This window comes from Thalassophryne amazonica, chromosome 1, assembly GCF_902500255.1.
Source record: "Thalassophryne amazonica chromosome 1, fThaAma1.1, whole genome shotgun sequence".
NCBI classification, from domain to species: Eukaryota; Metazoa; Chordata; class Actinopteri; order Batrachoidiformes; family Batrachoididae; genus Thalassophryne; species Thalassophryne amazonica.
Genome location: NC_047103.1, coordinates 48008276 through 48025265, shown reverse-complemented (window position 1 = coordinate 48025265; position 16990 = coordinate 48008276). Strand labels below are relative to the sequence as shown.

At 39.8% G+C, this 16990-nt stretch overlaps 1 protein-coding gene across 2 annotated transcripts in view; it reads right to left on the bottom strand.

Annotated features, from left to right (window-relative positions):
• The window catches only part of qtrt2 (queuine tRNA-ribosyltransferase accessory subunit 2), a 63615-nt gene that overhangs the window by 38584 nt on the left and 8041 nt on the right, over positions 1–16990 (bottom strand). For both annotated transcript variants that reach the window (XR_004560477.1, XM_034169421.1), the window contains exons 4-6: positions 14943–15019; positions 11134–11343; positions 7359–7558 (exon numbers count right to left, since the gene is read on the bottom strand). Coding sequence is in view for 1 of the 2 variants with exons in the window: in XM_034169421.1 (XP_034025312.1) it covers positions 7359–7558; positions 11134–11343; positions 14943–15019 (487 nt within the window). In the remaining variant the exon portion in view is untranslated. The remainder of the gene's footprint in view (positions 1–7358; positions 7559–11133; positions 11344–14942; positions 15020–16990) is intronic.

The following is a 16990-nucleotide window of genomic DNA, read 5'->3' as shown; positions in this document are numbered from 1 at the left end:
TCGTCTGCTGTGATCTGTCAGAGTGAACTACGCCTCTGTTTGTGCAAACCAGGGGGCAGTTTACAGAAGTGGGACTTTGAGCCATCAAGTGTGAAAAAACTTTCAGCAGCAGTTGGCTTTTGCGTGTGAACAGCTCTGATCCACAAAGGTGTGACATATGAAAACAAAACCCAGTGTGATCAGCTGGAGAGAATATGAAGCGCGTGCATGTCTGATCCACGTACACAGCGCCTGTGCGTGCGTGAGGTGATCAAAAACAGCAGGGTTTTGAAAAAAAGGCAGAGAGAGAGAGCGCGAGCTATCTCTTTCTCTCTCCCTCTCTCTCCTACGCAAGCATTTCAGGTGTACAGATAGCAGTTAGAGTTTTGAGAGATTTGCAGTGTGTTTTTGCAGTGTGTATTATATTTTGGTGGAGTATTTAGTGTGTGTGTGTGTGTGTGGCTAGTGCGGCATTTTTGTTTTGTAAAAATGAGGTGTCTTATGAATGTTGAGCAAGCGTTTCAGTTTTGTTTTTTGTTTTCTTTTAATTGGAGCAAGAGGGAGCATGCAGCGTGTCATCAGAGTCTCAACCAGACAGTGAGGATTCTGGTGATGAAGGAGATGATCCCTGTTTTGTTCTGGACGAGGAACCAGAGCAGGTGGATCCACTGATGTGCGCACAGATCTCCACAGTGGGTCAGATCGCGCGTTTCTGTTTGCAGCTGAGCTCTTTCCCAGCGCTGAGTCCTGGAACACAGAGATGCAGACACACACTGCTCCAACAGTGGCTCCAGATGCGTTTCGTTTAAAACGTCGAGATCAACGTTAGCTTCGGTTTTGTTTTATTCCTCTTTCGTCCCTTTTACACTCTTGATTTGCAGGCTATTTGGCAATAAAGCTTGTTCGTCCACCTTTTCTCAACAATGTGTAACATTTTTACTTTTTTCCCTTCATTCAGGAATCGTATGCCGTGTGACCGAGCCGTGACCGGGCCATAACCAGGCCATCCTGCTGTACCTCTGAAAATGTGAGTGACAACTGCTTTAACACATGCGCAGATGTAAAACAACAAAATAAATGTGATTAATGATATACATTACAAAAAGAAGTCAGATAAAAGACACGGTTCATCTTGCGTCGGGAGTCCTCAGAGTGAGTCATGTTATGATTTTAATGAAACCAGTAACTCTCGCTACTTCTTTCCTTCATTCCATCCCTTGTCCGCTCTTCAATGCAAAGCTCATTGGTCAGGTCATTTGAGGGATGAGGGAAGGAACTTCACACTGGAAAGGAATGGTGACGGTGTTTGAACTTTAGTAGAGGAAAAAAAGCGTGTTCAGAACACCATGATAATTCTGCTGGTTAATCCCTGCTTCAGTGCAATTAGGTACCAGTCACCAATGTGGAAGTACTGGTATGAATGTCTTTTATAAGAATGGTTGTATTGTCTAAAATTTGAATTGTATATTTGTTTTTTAAGTTGTGTATGTTCTTTTTGGACTCTGAGTCTGGCAAATAAAGATGATGATGATGATACATGTACTGAAGAAATCTGAGTATTGGAGAGAAATCCAGGTGCGTTAATCCAATTTTTGATAATCAGATAACGATCTTTATCGGATAAAGCATACTGGATTTTGTCATTTACATGACCATCTTAGATTGAACTAAACTATAATTGAACTTGTACCACTTGGATCAGAATTTCAGTGTTTCTTTGTCATTTAAAATAGTTCACAGCCATTTCCAGGTTGCTCACAGTAAAATAAGATCACATTAAGTAAGTGGGCGACCAACGTTTTAAGCACAGTCAACACATCATCAGTCTTTCAGCAAAAACCCAGTATCAGCAGGAAAACCATCACTTCATGAACAGAAGAAATTGAGGAAATAATATATTTTCAAAAATCGACTGTAATCGACTGACAGTGTTGTCAAAGTGGGTTCACATTTTGTGATGCAACCAAAACAAAGCAACAATGGCTGCAGATCAGCTCATTGCCAGCAGCTTTCCATCAGTTTACAGCCATTGACTGGGGACAAAACACATTCATTTTTTACAAAGAACTGAACATGAACAGTATCAGTAAATAAAAAAATGCTTTTGTCAGAACAATGAAAAATATAAAACAGAGAAAAAGAGCAAAACTGATCTGAGTTTATAACTATCTCTTAAAATAAAAAAAAAAATAAGATGAGGGCATCCACACTGTCTAGTGTAAAGGTGACAAGAAAAATGTTGTTTCAAAAGTCTTTCAGGATAAATGCATTCATCCTCCCCACTGACCAGAGTATGTTCAGTCCTGCTCATAGACTGTATCAGCACACATTCAGAAGCTCCCAGAGCAGACATGACTTGACCTAAGGCCCTTTTCCACTACACAGAACTAGCACTACTTGGCTCGACTCTACTCAGTTTGATGCCAAATGCTACTAATGTGAATCACATTCAGGAGGAAATGAGTCATTAGCAGCAGCTGACAGAGCTGTTAGCTGTCAGGTCTATGAAATAAACAGTGGCCATAAAAAGAAATCCTTTCAAGTAATTAATGATGACACCTACATTCTTAAAACTGGAGCCATATTCATAAGCATTCTTAGTGCACAGAGTTGCACATAGTTATGAAATTCTAAGGAAATTCTTAAAATTGTGCTCCAGACAATGGATGATAGTGAATTATTAAAATGCAACAGATCAGACTGTGCAGGGATCATGTAGTGACGGATCTGATTAAAGATGCACGTACATCTCAGACAGAGGGCAAAAACACCAAACCACCAGAAAAGAAAGCAATCTACTTTAAGATATCTGCCATCAGGTGAAAGGCAACTATGCAGTAATGATGATTTGGGGATGTCAAAACCTTCTATAAGCAGAGGGATTACACAAACGATGAAAGGCATCAGATGGTTGATGCACATACCCTGTGGCCTCTACACACCACAATATAAGTGTACAAATAAATATACATATATCTGTAATGGTGTTTTTGACATTTATGACTTCATCATATGACCTGCGATTAGCTTTTTATACAATGTCCACAGTTCAAAGAACACCTCACTTCCATCGGTCCCATTTCATGGACAAGAGTTAATATTAACATCTGCGCAGACACAAGCCTCTTACTGTAAACTGAAACCTGCTGGATTAGGTGTGTGCTTTGTTGGCCTTGAGTATGGTCCTGTGCTTAAAGGTAACCCTGTTCTTTCTCTCACATTAATAACAATCACAGCTGGCCAGTCTCCCCGAGCAATGACAGAGTGGCGTACAGTATGTTGGCAGTCTGTGGCTCTGCCAGTGGTAGTTTTGAGCTTGTAGACTCATGCAGGGTTGCTGCCAAGTGTTGGATGGTCTTCCGTCAACCAGTTGTGGTGGTCTGCTCAGAAGTAAAAAAGAAAAAAGAAAAAAACTCCACCTGAAAGACAGAAGAATGGCTGTAGCTAATTTTTAATCTCCGTGGTGATCTCACAGTCGGGTCCCCAGAATTCCACTGCCTCATCCAACAGGGCCCCAGAATTGGTCTTCAAGCCAAATGTCACCTATTGGTGGTAAGGCTCACTACAGATGGGCCCAAGCCTATCCAATATCGATATCAAGTCTGATATTTATGACATTTGCTTATTGGATAACGGAGGGACAGGGCTGATCTGCTTACTGAGCCAAGCCCTTGCCACATCCCATGCGTAGAATGTATATATACTGGCCAAAGCCTGCATGATGTCACCCATAGCTTTTCTATAGTGACCCTGAACAGCCAGTATGAAGCACATATCTGTGCATCACCATGCTGGCACCAGAGGCAGTGCTGACTCTGACTACATCACAACTCAAAAATGGATCAATAGGTGCAGCTTGGATGGCTCCATTGTGTGACAAAAGAAGCCTGAATAAACCCCGTTCTTTGAGTCCGAACCAGCTAAGCTAACAGGATAACCTTGGTTTTGATCATATATTTTATTTATATATATATATATATATTTTATTTATATATATATATATATATATATATATATATAAAATCATATATTTGCTTTGGTGTGGACATAACAGTATGAGTCAATTATTTTCTCAGTAATCGTGCATTAAATGGAGCTCACGGATCAGGTTACTGACAGCTGTCGTACTACTGGTAAAAACTATAACATCTGTTCTTTTTTGATGATTGAAAAGGTCTGTTTGTGCTACACACTGAATTCTAACTGGTGATACAAAATGCAAAACACACACTATGCACAGTTTCTCCAATAACAGCCACAGAAGCCTATAACTTCTTCTGGGTTGTCTTGGTGTCTTTCCTGACTCTTCCCCTTCTTGCACAGTCACTCAGTTTTTGAGAACTAATCTACTCTATACAAATTTACCATAGAGTACCATACTGTTTGCATTTCTTCATAATTCCAAGACATATTCAGTGACTTGGAAATGTTCATGCATCCATCCCCTGACTTGTATGAAGAAAATTGGCAATAAAACTGATTATTTATTGGTGTTATACCAAAGGGGCCTATTACTTATGCAACCCATCATCTTGGCTTTTATATTTATAATTAATTTATATTAGGTTGTGGAAATTTGCTTTGAGTTTGAGTTTAAGGAAGATAATTTTAGAAATTTTTATATTGAGAAGCCTGATTTACTTTTTGTATTTTAAATGGCATAAATAAATTCAAATGCGTGAAGTATCAAGGGGATGAATACTTTTGCAAGCCACTGTAAGTTCCATGAAAAATGCTGGAAAACTGTATTTCTTTATTTTGAACTATGTCAGTTTTGTGGTTGGTAAGGTTAGACCTTACTTGAAGCACCTTGGGGCAACTGTTTGTTGTGATTTGGTGCTATATAAATAAAACTGATTTGATTTGTGTGAAGCGCCTTGAGGCAACTTTGTTGTGACTTGGCGCTATATAAGTGAAAATAAATTCAATTCAATTAATTAAAATGTGGTGTCGGACAGCTGAAATCTGACATCAACGCTCAATTAATTACTTTTGTACATGCCGCGTGTCAAAAAACAACAAAAAAGAAAAACAGAAAAAGACACATACATACTTGATTACCGAGGATGGGATTAATTTTCTGTGCAAAAAGTGCTGTGTGTGCCTCCATTGGCAGAGGGCAGCATACGTACTTATTTACGAATTTGATAGTATCATCAGGACAATAACAGTCTGAAATTGCATTTTTTTATTACAATTGAGTGAATTTGCTCAGACTTGTGTGTAACACAGCACACAGTTTATATTAAATTTTAAATCCAAATTATCACAGAAAACAGTAAATACAGGTGAATATAACTCCGTTAACTCACGCAGGCAAATAGAGATTCAGCTTTACTCACGGTCAAGTTGTGGGCCCCGAACATTTTGACTACCTATAAAAGTCCATTTTGATTTGACCATTTTTGGGAAGGATCGTCAGTGTGGACGGCTCTGGATGATGATTTGTTCTTCCTCCTCCGACTACTGCAGGTCAGCGATGAGGGCAGACAATTCTGTGCAGAAGATTCCTGACACCACATACACGCCCACTCCACATGTGGCGGCTGCATGTGTGGCGGGCGCGTGTATAAATTCTGAACCGGCAGTAAGGATCTAAAGACTCACATCCAACATTTTGAATCGTCATGAATCTTCACTCACTCGCTGCTGACCTGCAGCAACCGGAGGAGGAAGAAAACAATCCTGAACCCACTCCAGATGAAGAAATCATCACCATCCAGGAAGAAATTATGCTTCAGATGGTCAAAACTATTATAATATGGCAAGGTAAGCTGATTTTAAGTTTCTTTGGTCAACTTAATTAACTCTCTGTTTCAGATAACTCGCGGTCCAATTTTGTGGACCCCAACTCACGCGAGTTAACGGGGTTCACCTGTATAGTGAAGTTAAGATAAAACAACATATTTAATGGCAAACACAAGAAAATAAAATTGAAGATTTGCCTCAAAAGATTCAACTGAAGTGGACTTTCTAATATCAACAAGCAAACTGTTCCACATTGTAAGAGCATAGTAGGCAAAGGCTCTAAAACCTGCTGACTTCTTAACCCTGGGAACACAGAGCAAACTCACATTCTGTAATTGCAAGGGACAAGAAGGCACATAAATTTGAACAATTTCAAACAAGAGTCATCAAGAAATAACATATGCCCCAGGTCTCCACAAATCAGTGATACAATGTGTCTGGGATCAGCTAAGTACATACTTAGGCTAAATATGAATGAAATTGGTCAACTAGTTCTTGAAATATTGCGTTAACAAGGGTGACAATACAACATTGTGAATATCTCACTGTGACCTTGAAATTGACCCCAAGGTCACCGTGATCAAAGTTACTGGTGTTGGGGGTTCACTCAAGTACACACTTATGCTAAATATGAATGAAATTGGCCAACTGGTTCTTGAGATTTTGTGCTAACAAGAGTGGCAATGAGAACATTGTGAATATCTCACTGTGACCTTGAAATTGACCCCAAGGTCACTGTAATCAACTGGTGTTGGGGGTTCACCCCAGTACACACTTATGCTAAATATCAACGAAATTGGCCAACTGGTTCTTGAGATATCGTGTGAACAAGCACAAATGGACAGATGGACAGACGGACATGCTGATCGCTATATTTCATATCGGGAGATGAAAAAAAAAAACTCTTGTATCAGAATCAGATTAGAATGGGAAAAAAATGTGGATCCGCCCATCTCTATTGCTCACTTTCATGGATCCTGTTTAAATGAAAAGCAGGTAGCTCAGTGAGTTGGGTTACAAATATGGAGACCTGGATTGGAACCCTGTCATGCTATCTGACTGTGTCCTTGGATAATACACTTCACCTACATTGTCTCAATCCACCCAGCTGTAAATGGGTACCAGCCTCGGCTGGGTTTGTCGCCTGCGATGGACTGGCATCCCATCCAAGGGATGTCTCACCCTCTTCATACTATGGAATCTAGAGATAAGTACCAACATCAGGACTTACCTTCTTCTACATTGAACTACATCTATTTAAATGTTTGAGTGCTAACATATTATACTTAAATACATATACGTCTGCTCACAAAATATGTACCTCAATGACATCACTGAAGAAACTTGTCAGTCTTGTAAATGATTATTGAAAAGTCACAAACCAATCAGAAACTCATTGCTATTACTCTACAGATAAGGTTTTTGCTCAGCAGAGGATGAAGTGCAGCTCTGTCCTCATCTTATGGATGAATAAAATGTGTTACCTCTGCCCGACTGATTTAAGGATAATGAATACCACAGCACAAAAGTGGACAGTGTTCATCAACCAATGACTTTCTTTCGTTCAGTTGAAACACATCTGATACAGTCACCATTCCACGCATCTGTCAAGAGTTGTGTAGAGTGCTGACCTGGGTTTGTCTTCGGGCAGTTCCTTGATCACAGCAGTGATGAGCTCGGTCTTCAGGACCTGATCCATGGAGCCCATCTGGAAGCCGTCCAAACAGAATCCTGCCACAGGCCTTTTGGCTGTCTCTCTGGCTGAGCGCACCCTCTCTTCCAAGATGTCTCCTCCCTCCACTACCCCGAACACCTCCACTCCCTCCAACTCCTGCCAATTATACACATTAGATAAATCAATAACTAACAGATATTTACACAGTAAATTTTGCAGAGTAAAACATACTCTGCCAGGGTAACATTTGGTCCCAGTCTAAATAGATTAAAATACACTCTATTATACAGTGAAATCAGCTCTACCGTCTGGTCAAATCCAGTTTTTCTACTCCAATAAGAGTCATTCACAGCATGACTGAGTTCAACTCAGTTACAGTGTAAAATACAGTGACAGAGTTGATTTAGCACTGTGATAGAGCTTTAATTCATTTGAAAGCTTGACTCTTAGTCTTGTCCATCCAAATTGGAAGCCCCAAAAACCAGTTTTATTTGTTGTTATCTATCGTCCTCCTGGTCGTGACTGTGAGTTTCTCTGTGAATTTTCAGAACTTTTGTCTGACTTAGTGCTTAGCTCAGATAAGATAATTATAGTGGGCGATTTTAACATCCACACAGATGCTGAGAATGACAGCCTCAACACTGCATTTAATCTATTATTAGACTCAATTGGCTTTGCTCAAAATGTAAATGAGTCCACCCACCACTTTAATCATATCTTAGATCTTGTTCTGACTTATGGTATGGAAATTGAAGACTTAACAGTATTCCCTGAAAACTCCCTTCTGTCTGATCATTTCTTAATAACATTTACATTTACTCTGATGGACTACCCAGCAGTGGGGAATAAGTTTCATTACACTAGAAGTCTTTCAGAAAGCGCTGTAACTAGGTTTAAGGATATGTTTCCTTCTTTATGTTCCCTAATGCCATATACCAACACAGTGCAGAGTAGCTACCTAAACTCTGTAAGTGAGATAGAGTATCTCGTCAATAGTTTTACATCCTCATTGAAGACAACTTTGGATGCTGTAGCTCCTCTGAAAAAGAGAGCTTTAAATCAGAAGTGCCTGACTCCGTGGTATAACTCACAAACTCGCAGCTTAAAGCAGATAACCCGTAAGTTGGAGAGGAAATGGCGTCTCACTAATTTAGAAGAGCTTCACTTAGCCTGGAAAAAGAGTCTGTTGCTCTATAAAAAAGCCCTCCGTAAAGGTAGGACATCTTACTACTCATCACTAATTGAAGAAAATAAGAACAACCCCAGGTTTCTTTTCAGCACTGTAGCCAGGCTGACAAAGAGTCAGAGCTCTATTGAGCCGAGTATTCCTTTAACTTTAACTAGTAATGACTTCATGACTTTCTTTGCTAATAAAATTTTAACTATTAGAGAAAAAATTACTCATAACCATCCCAAAGACGTATCGTGATCTTTGGCTGCTTTCAGTGATGCCGGTATTTGGTTAGACTCTTTCTCTCAGATTGTTCTGTCTGAGTTATTTTCATTAGTTACTTCATCCAAACCATCAACATGTCTATTAGACCCCATTCCTACCAGGCTGCTCAAGGAAGCCCTACCATTATTTAATGCTTCGATCTTAAATATGATCAATCTATCTTTATTAGTTGGCTATGTACCACAGGCTTTTAAGGTGGCAGTAATTAAAACATTACTTAAAAAGCCATCACTTGACCCAGCTATCTTAGCTAATTATAGGCCAATCTCCAACCTTCCTTTTCTCTCAAAAATTCTTGAAAGGGTAGTTGTTAAACAGCTAACTGATCATCTGCAGAGGAATGGTCTATTTGAAGAGTTTCAGTCAGGTTTTAGAATTCATCATAGTACAGAAACAGCATTAGTGAAGGTTACAAATGATCTTCTTATGGCCTCAGACAGTGGACTCATCTCTGTGCTTGTTCTGTTAGACCTCAGTGCTGCTTTTGATACTGTTGACCATAAAATTTTATTACAGAGATGCCATAGGTATTAAAGGCACTGCGCTGCGGTGGTTTGAATCATATTTATCTAATAGATTACAATTTGTTCATGTAAATGGGGAATCTTCTTCACAGACTAAGGTTAATTATGGAGTTCCACAAGGTTCTGTGCTAGGACCAATTTTATTCACTTTATACATGCTTCCCTTAAGCAGTATTATTAGACGGCATTGCTTAAATTTTCATTGTTACACAGATGATACCCAGCTTTATCTATCCATGAAGCCAGAGGACACACACCAATTAGCTAAACTGCAGGATTGTCTTACAGACATAAGGACATGGATGACTTCTAATTTCCTGCTTTTAAACTCAGATAAAACTGACGTTACTGTACTTGGCCCCACAAATCTTAGAAACATGGTGTCTACCCAGATCCTTACTCTGGATGGCATTACCCTGACCTCTAGTAATACTGTGAGAAATCTTGGAGTCATTTTTGATCAGGATATGTCATTCAAAGTGCATATTAAACAAATATGTAGGACTGCTTTTTTGCATTTACGCAGTATCTCTAAAATTAGAAAGGTCTTGTCTCAGAGTGATGCTGAAAAACTAATTCATGCATTTATTTCCTCTAGGCTGGACTATTGTAATTCATTATTATCAGGTTGTCCTAAAAGTTCCCTGAAAAGCCTTCAGTTAATTCAAAATGCTGCAGCTAGAGTACTGACGGGACTAGAAGGAGAGAGCATATCTCACCCATATTGGCCTCTCTTCATTGGCTTCCTGTTAATTCTAGAATAGAATTTAAAATTCTTCTTCTTACTTATAAGGTTTTGAATACTCAGGTCCCTTCTTATCTTAGGGACCTCATAGTACCATATCACCCCAATAGAGCGCTTTGCTCTCAGACTGCAGGCTTACTTGTAGTTCCTAGGGTTTGTGAGAGTAGAATGGGAGGCAGAGCCTTCAGCTTTCAGGCTCCTCTCCTGTGGAACCAGCTCCCAATTCAGATCAGGGAGACAGACACCCTCTCTACTTTTAAGATTACGCTTAAAACTTTCCTTTTTGCTAAAGCTTATAGTTAGGGCTGGATCAGGTGACCCTGAACCATCCCTTAGTTATGCTGCTATAGACTTAGACTGCTGGGGGGTTCCCATAATGCATTGAGTGTTTCTTTCTCTTTTTGCTCTATATGCACCACTCTGCATTTAATCATTAGTGACTGATCTCTGCTCCCCTCCACAGCATGTCCTTTTCCCGGTTCTCTCCCTCAGCCCCAACCAGTCCCAGCAGAAGACTGCCCCTCCCTGAGCCTGGTTCTGCTGGAGGTTTCTTCCTGTTAAAAGGGAGTTGTTCCTTCCCACTGTTGCCAAGTGCTTGCTCACAGGGGGTCGTTTTGACCGTTGGGGTTTTTCTGTAATTATTGTATGGCTTTGCCTTACAATATAAGGCGCCTTGGGGCAACTGTTTGTTGTGATTTGGCGCTATATAAATAAAATTGATTTGATTTGACTCAATGTTATATTAGGAAGGACAATGCACAATTAATCGTGGTTGACAACAGCCCGTTCCTCACCTACTGGCAATGTGTTCCTCGTAATGTTGCCATCCTCAGTACAGATACACAGCAGCCTCATGGCAACAAAATTAGAAAACATTAATCCCTGTTCTGTGTACCTGTGCTGTGCATACGTGTTTTGCACATTAAATCTCACAAAGGCTACCACGTCTTCGAGGTCACATAAACAAGAATATCTTGTGTATATTGACTGCCGGTTGTTTGTTTACCTGTGATTTATGGTGCATCAACAGACACTCATCCAAATGGGCAAGAGTGCGGTCCACTGACTTTCTAACCCTTTTACGAGAAGCGCTGTTCTGCCATGTTTCTCCATCTGCCATGCTGTGGTACCAGTCTGGCTGCACTGTCTTTTGTAAAGCCATGAACTTGTCCATTGTCAGCTCTATCCGCCCACCGCTTCCCCACACCGACACAGTCTAGGTAAAAAAAAAAAAGCATTTTCACTTAAAAACAAAAAACAAAAACAAAAGAGAAAACAATGGATGAACAGTACATTTTCTGGTGGTGATAGAATGTTACTGGGATAACTTACAAAACACTCAAAAGAAACACAACTCCTTAAAGCTCTACATACCATCTTTTTAACTATTTTGCAAGATTACTGTACATCAAAATTTAAAGATATGGACCAGGATCATAGAAATTTGTGTCTCTTCATAGCATGCACGCAGATTTTGTGTCTGAAATCCAGTGGTGGGCACAGTTTAGCTAAACTGTGCTCATCTTTTTCATTAGTGGATTAGCTTTTCAGCCAACTTTGAAAACCATTAGCAGACAATTCATCAAGTGTGGGAACACGCACAGGCGTCATGCATCACAGCATCCACAACACCACTGAACAGTGTTGGGTCCTGGATTGCCACTTGTCCACCCAAGTGGACAAGTGGTCCATCCCCACCTCTAAAGTAATCACCCATATGATGATGCCAAATAAAGAATGGGCGGCATCCACTTGGCCTTCCCTCACAATGCAAGTGATACTCTCAACTTTGTCATCCTACGTACAATATTGTACAAAAAAGTGTTAAGCAGCCTAAAAAATAGTTTTTAAAAAGGTTTTGATGTTTATTTTTCCAAGTTGTCATTTTCTGAAAAAAAAAAAAAAAAAAGAAACTTACAGATACCGTTGTTAAAGTTATATACTAAATACAGTAATAGGCCTTTTGAAAAAATAAAAATCAGATTACTTTATAGGTTTGCATAATACCAAAAATACAAATGGAATAATATATATTTTTAATTTAACCAGGTTTGTTCCTTCTTTTACAAAGGAGACCTGGACAACTTTTAGTTTCCAGTTCACCTAACTTTAAATGTGGGTGGAAGCCAGAGCACTGGAGCACAGAAAGGCCACAGGTGCGAATCAATCCCATGACCTTCTTACTGTGAGGCAACAGTGCTAACCACTAAGGCACCGTGCTGCCCTGGTGGCTCAGTATTCTAAGAATAATGCACCGATCAACATGATGTTCTTGTAAAACCACAATAGTTCTACAACAATAACTTGGTCTTAATGTATTCAGTCATATGAGACATTTTAATATTTAATACTTACCCATCTTTATGGACAAGGATGTGATGATTAAAGGCTGTTCTATATAGTTTTAGCTAAAGAGAAGAAGATAAAAAAGAAGATAGCTATAGCTACCCATCGAATTATATCAAATCATACAAAAAGTGTCATCACTGCTAAATAACTTTGTTTGTCCCCCCGAGACACAACGGAAGTACAAAAATAAGTCAATGGACAAGGGACAATGTCAAGACAGACATAGGCTGTGCATCAGGCAGTTTACACACACACACACACACACACACACACACACACACACACACACACACACACACACACACTGGGCACAGCTAATCAAAAAGTTAGCTTCAATAACCATTAATCAGATAACTGAAAAGTTATCTTTTATGACAAACCGATAAACTGCTAAAAAAAATTATCTTTATTACAGATAACCGATAACTATTTGTATTGATTTGGATGTGACCACATCAGATTACACTGTCAGCTTCACTTTAAGTGCCACAGGGACTGCTGGGTAAGTTCAAGGATCACAAACAGAAAGAACACACGAAAAATGAATTAATAAAAAATAAAACCCCAAACACTGTCAACATCTTTCAAAAGCAGTAAAACACAGTATTAGAAGTCACAGTTTATCTCGGTATTAGATACACCGTCATTTACGAGCTAAAAGCTGCTGCTTTTTTCACATGCTTTGAACTGTGTGGCTTAAACAACCGAAATACATCCATTAATGCATTGACTGGCAGAGTAAAATACACGTAGTAAATATAAATTCTTACCTGTTAGTTTCAGTGGGATTCATCTGAATAAATAATCCACATAAAGCGTCCTTTTTAATCCAAAACCGTGTCTAAACGTGAAGAAAAGTCCCTCCCTCTGTACACACAGCTGCGCTGTGAGAGCTCCTCTCCCCCACCGAGTCTTGGCGATTAAATTACAGCCACAAAGAAATAAAATAAAATAATGTTAAAACTAGTCTGTTTTGTTTTTGTGTCGAGTGGACGAGTCACTGTAACATCCAAAGTTCAACCTGAACTACACTACCCACAATGCTCACTGCGTCGACCGGCCAATCACATTTTGCGCTTAATGATGATGTCATCAGCGAGCGACAGGCAGCCAGTCTACTTCAAACATACAACAAATGGACTAAAATGTTTGATTTTAGGGTTTACAGAAGTTTTTGACCGTTAAACTTTACCAGCAAAAAAATGTTATCGGACTGAAAGTTATCGGAACTAAATTTATTGGAAGATAATTGGTCCGATAATGGTTTTAAAACTTATCTGAAAAGCTAATCCGATAGCAAAAACATTACCTTCGATAATTATCTGCTGTCGGATTATCTGAAATGTGCCCATCATTGCATATATATATATATGAGGTCTATTAGAAAAGTATCCAACCTTATTATTTTTTTCAAAAACCATATGGATTTGATTCATATGTTTTTACGTCAGCCAAGCTTGAACCTTCGTGCGCATGCGTGAGTTTTTCCACGCCTGTCGGTTGTGTCATTCGCCTGTGAGCACGCCTTGTGGGAGGAGTGGTCCACCCCTCTCGTCGTTGTTTCATTGCGAGGAAATGGCGGAATGATTTGGGCTTTTTTCCATCAGAATTTTTTCAGAAACTGTTAGAGACAAGCAGCTGGAAACCATTCGAAAAATTTATCTGTCTTTCGGTGAAAATTTTATGGGCTTCACAGAGGATAAGGAGTGTTACTACAGCTTTAAGGACGCCCCACAATGGCGCACGGCGCGCCACGCTCCAAGCCGCCATCAAGAGGCAGAAAACACCACATCATTTCTAAACGAATGGCTGTGTGGAGCTGGGACTGTCGTGAGCAATTTCTCTGGTTATCACAAGAGCTGGACATCAGCCATTTTCCGGCAGATTTCACTTTTAACAAGAGATTTTGTCATGGAAAGCCGCGCGGAGGCTTCGCGCGTCAGGACCGATTCCCTGATCGAGCGAGAGGACAAGCCCAGCTCTCCACAATTTCTCTTATACTCACTGGGCTGGTAAGCATTGAAAGCCGAGATAGGCATGTCCCAACTTGTTCCCTGGCACTATATATATATTTTTTTTTTTTCAAGTAATGTCTCTCTGATGTTTCCTAGGGTCATAAAATGCAATGCAGCTGGAACAAGGTGATCTGATCTGGATTCAATGTGCTTATAAATTGTTTTAGAACATAATCCAGCTGCAATAATGATGCTTCTTTAAGTCACTGACAATGATAGCATCATAACACAATGTAAAATCCAAGATTATGGGCCAACATTCCCGACACTGACAGCACAACCTAATATCTGAGTGGATCAGCTGACCATCAGCAGTCTTTAATCCTGTCAAACTTGCCATTACAAGTCAGCCCTCCATCAGTTTGAATGACAAACTTCTGAGTTGATAGCCATTTTATCGCAGGCAGCCAAAAGACACATGAGCGTGAGTGTGTGTAGAGCTCATTCCCACCTTGCTGGTAGCGTAACCTGTTGGGTAAGGGGTAGCAGGGTCGTGAAGTGAGCAGTACAACACCGTATCATGAAGCCCTGCACATAGAAAAACACAAATCCATGTCCACTGCTCACAACAAACAAAATGAACAAAGGTTTACAGTCTGAGAAGCGCAGTGACCGGGTGAGACAGCTCATTATTGTATGTTAATGTGACTACAGTGAGTGTGCAGAAAGAGGAATCAGGTGTAGTCTTATCAGTAAACCCAGCTGCAGCAGAAGATCACAAGGTGACAAGACAGTATCTTAACAGCAAATGTTGTTATTCCTCATGATTCAATTACAGCTCTCTGCATCTGGGACTCTTACAAGCACACTGTAGTAATCCACCAGCAGCTAACGAGTGACAACACAGTAATTACTTTTCTAATTTCAATTCTTGTTGCTTACAGCAGGGTGAGGATTAGTACCACAGCAAGTCTCACACAGCAAATCTAAATGAGGTCATTCTTCAGGGGCATTCATAAAAATACTCAAAAGAGACAGCATTTTTAGTGAGGCTCAAGGAGCTTATCAGCTTTTGAAGACTGAACTCAACACATATTCAAAAGCACCCCAATTTTCTCCAGTCATTCCCAACTTAGTCCATGAAAATAATGTTTATATTTTCACAAACTCTTACCTTGGTGCAAATGTGGACATCGTGGAAGCACAACATGCAACTGCTCATACAAAAGTGGGATTTTCAGCCTGGTGTAGCTTATGAAGTAGTTTTTCAGAGAACATAATTGAAGTCAAAGTGGTGCAGAGAAGATATCCATCTTGCACAGTCAGTTTTTGAGAACGATCTACTCCATTGTTAACCAAAGGAGAGCACGAATCTATGCAGAAAACCACGTTGCAATATATCATCTCGTGACTGAGATATAGTCATTAATGCATTTTATATGATGATCTCTGATGTGACTTTGATCTATGACATATGACACTGACATGTCCGATGTTGCAAGAGAATGTCCATCGAGTTTATCCACTAAGTCTGAATGAAATTGCACTTTCTGTTTAAAGACATCACCACAGGCAGACATGGCCTGGGCAGGCATAATCATAACAGTCCATAAGCCCAAAGCCAAATTTGACCTATTCGTGGTACCACTTAAGAGGACTAAACAGTATTTACAATCCAGCCTCAGGATACCATGGCCTCAAAAAAAAATGTATGGTAGCCATCCCAGGGTGGTAGTTATAGTCATATAGAAGTCAAGTTATAGTCATGTAGGTGTCAATGAAGGATTACAGAGGGGTAAAAAAAAAGAAGCTCCAGTTATACTGAAAAGTATACCACATTGTTTGTCTGATCATGAAGAATCAAAAATAAAATGTGTAGTTTGGACAATCTCTAACTGAATGCTACTGTATAAAACAATGGGGTAAAAACTGTTTGACACCGTGGCAACACTTATTCAAGGACAAGTGCCTGTAAGTCGCTCTCCATTTACAGCCCAAGATTTCTTTGATTACTTCAAAAAGAAAATAGATGGCATTAAGTTAAATATATCCCAGTATGCCTTCGTTCCATCACTGCACCCTGTTATTGATGTGAGTGCCATCACTGATACATCACCTAGATTTACTGAATTTAATTTTAATTTATTTTCATTTATATAGCGCCAAATCACAACAAAGTTTCCTCAAGGCACTTCACACAAGTAAGCTCTAACCTTACTAACCCCTAGAGCAAGCACACAGGTGACAGTGGTAAGGAAAAAATCCCTCTGATGATCTGAGGAAGAAACCTCAAGCAGACCAGACTCAAAGAGGTGACCCTCTGCTTGGGCCATGCTACCGACACAATAGACAATACAGGAAATTTGGGGTAATTTTGGGAGTCCATGCTGGTGCATAATACGGGCAGCCTGCAGACGAAAACACCCACTTCCATCTCTGGATAGAGCCGCACCTTAATAAACAGAGAGAAAAAAACAGAATCAGGCAGGAGAAAGACAACAAATACAGTATAATTTATCAGCATTTAGCAACAAGAAAAACAGAAGAAATAATAAGGTG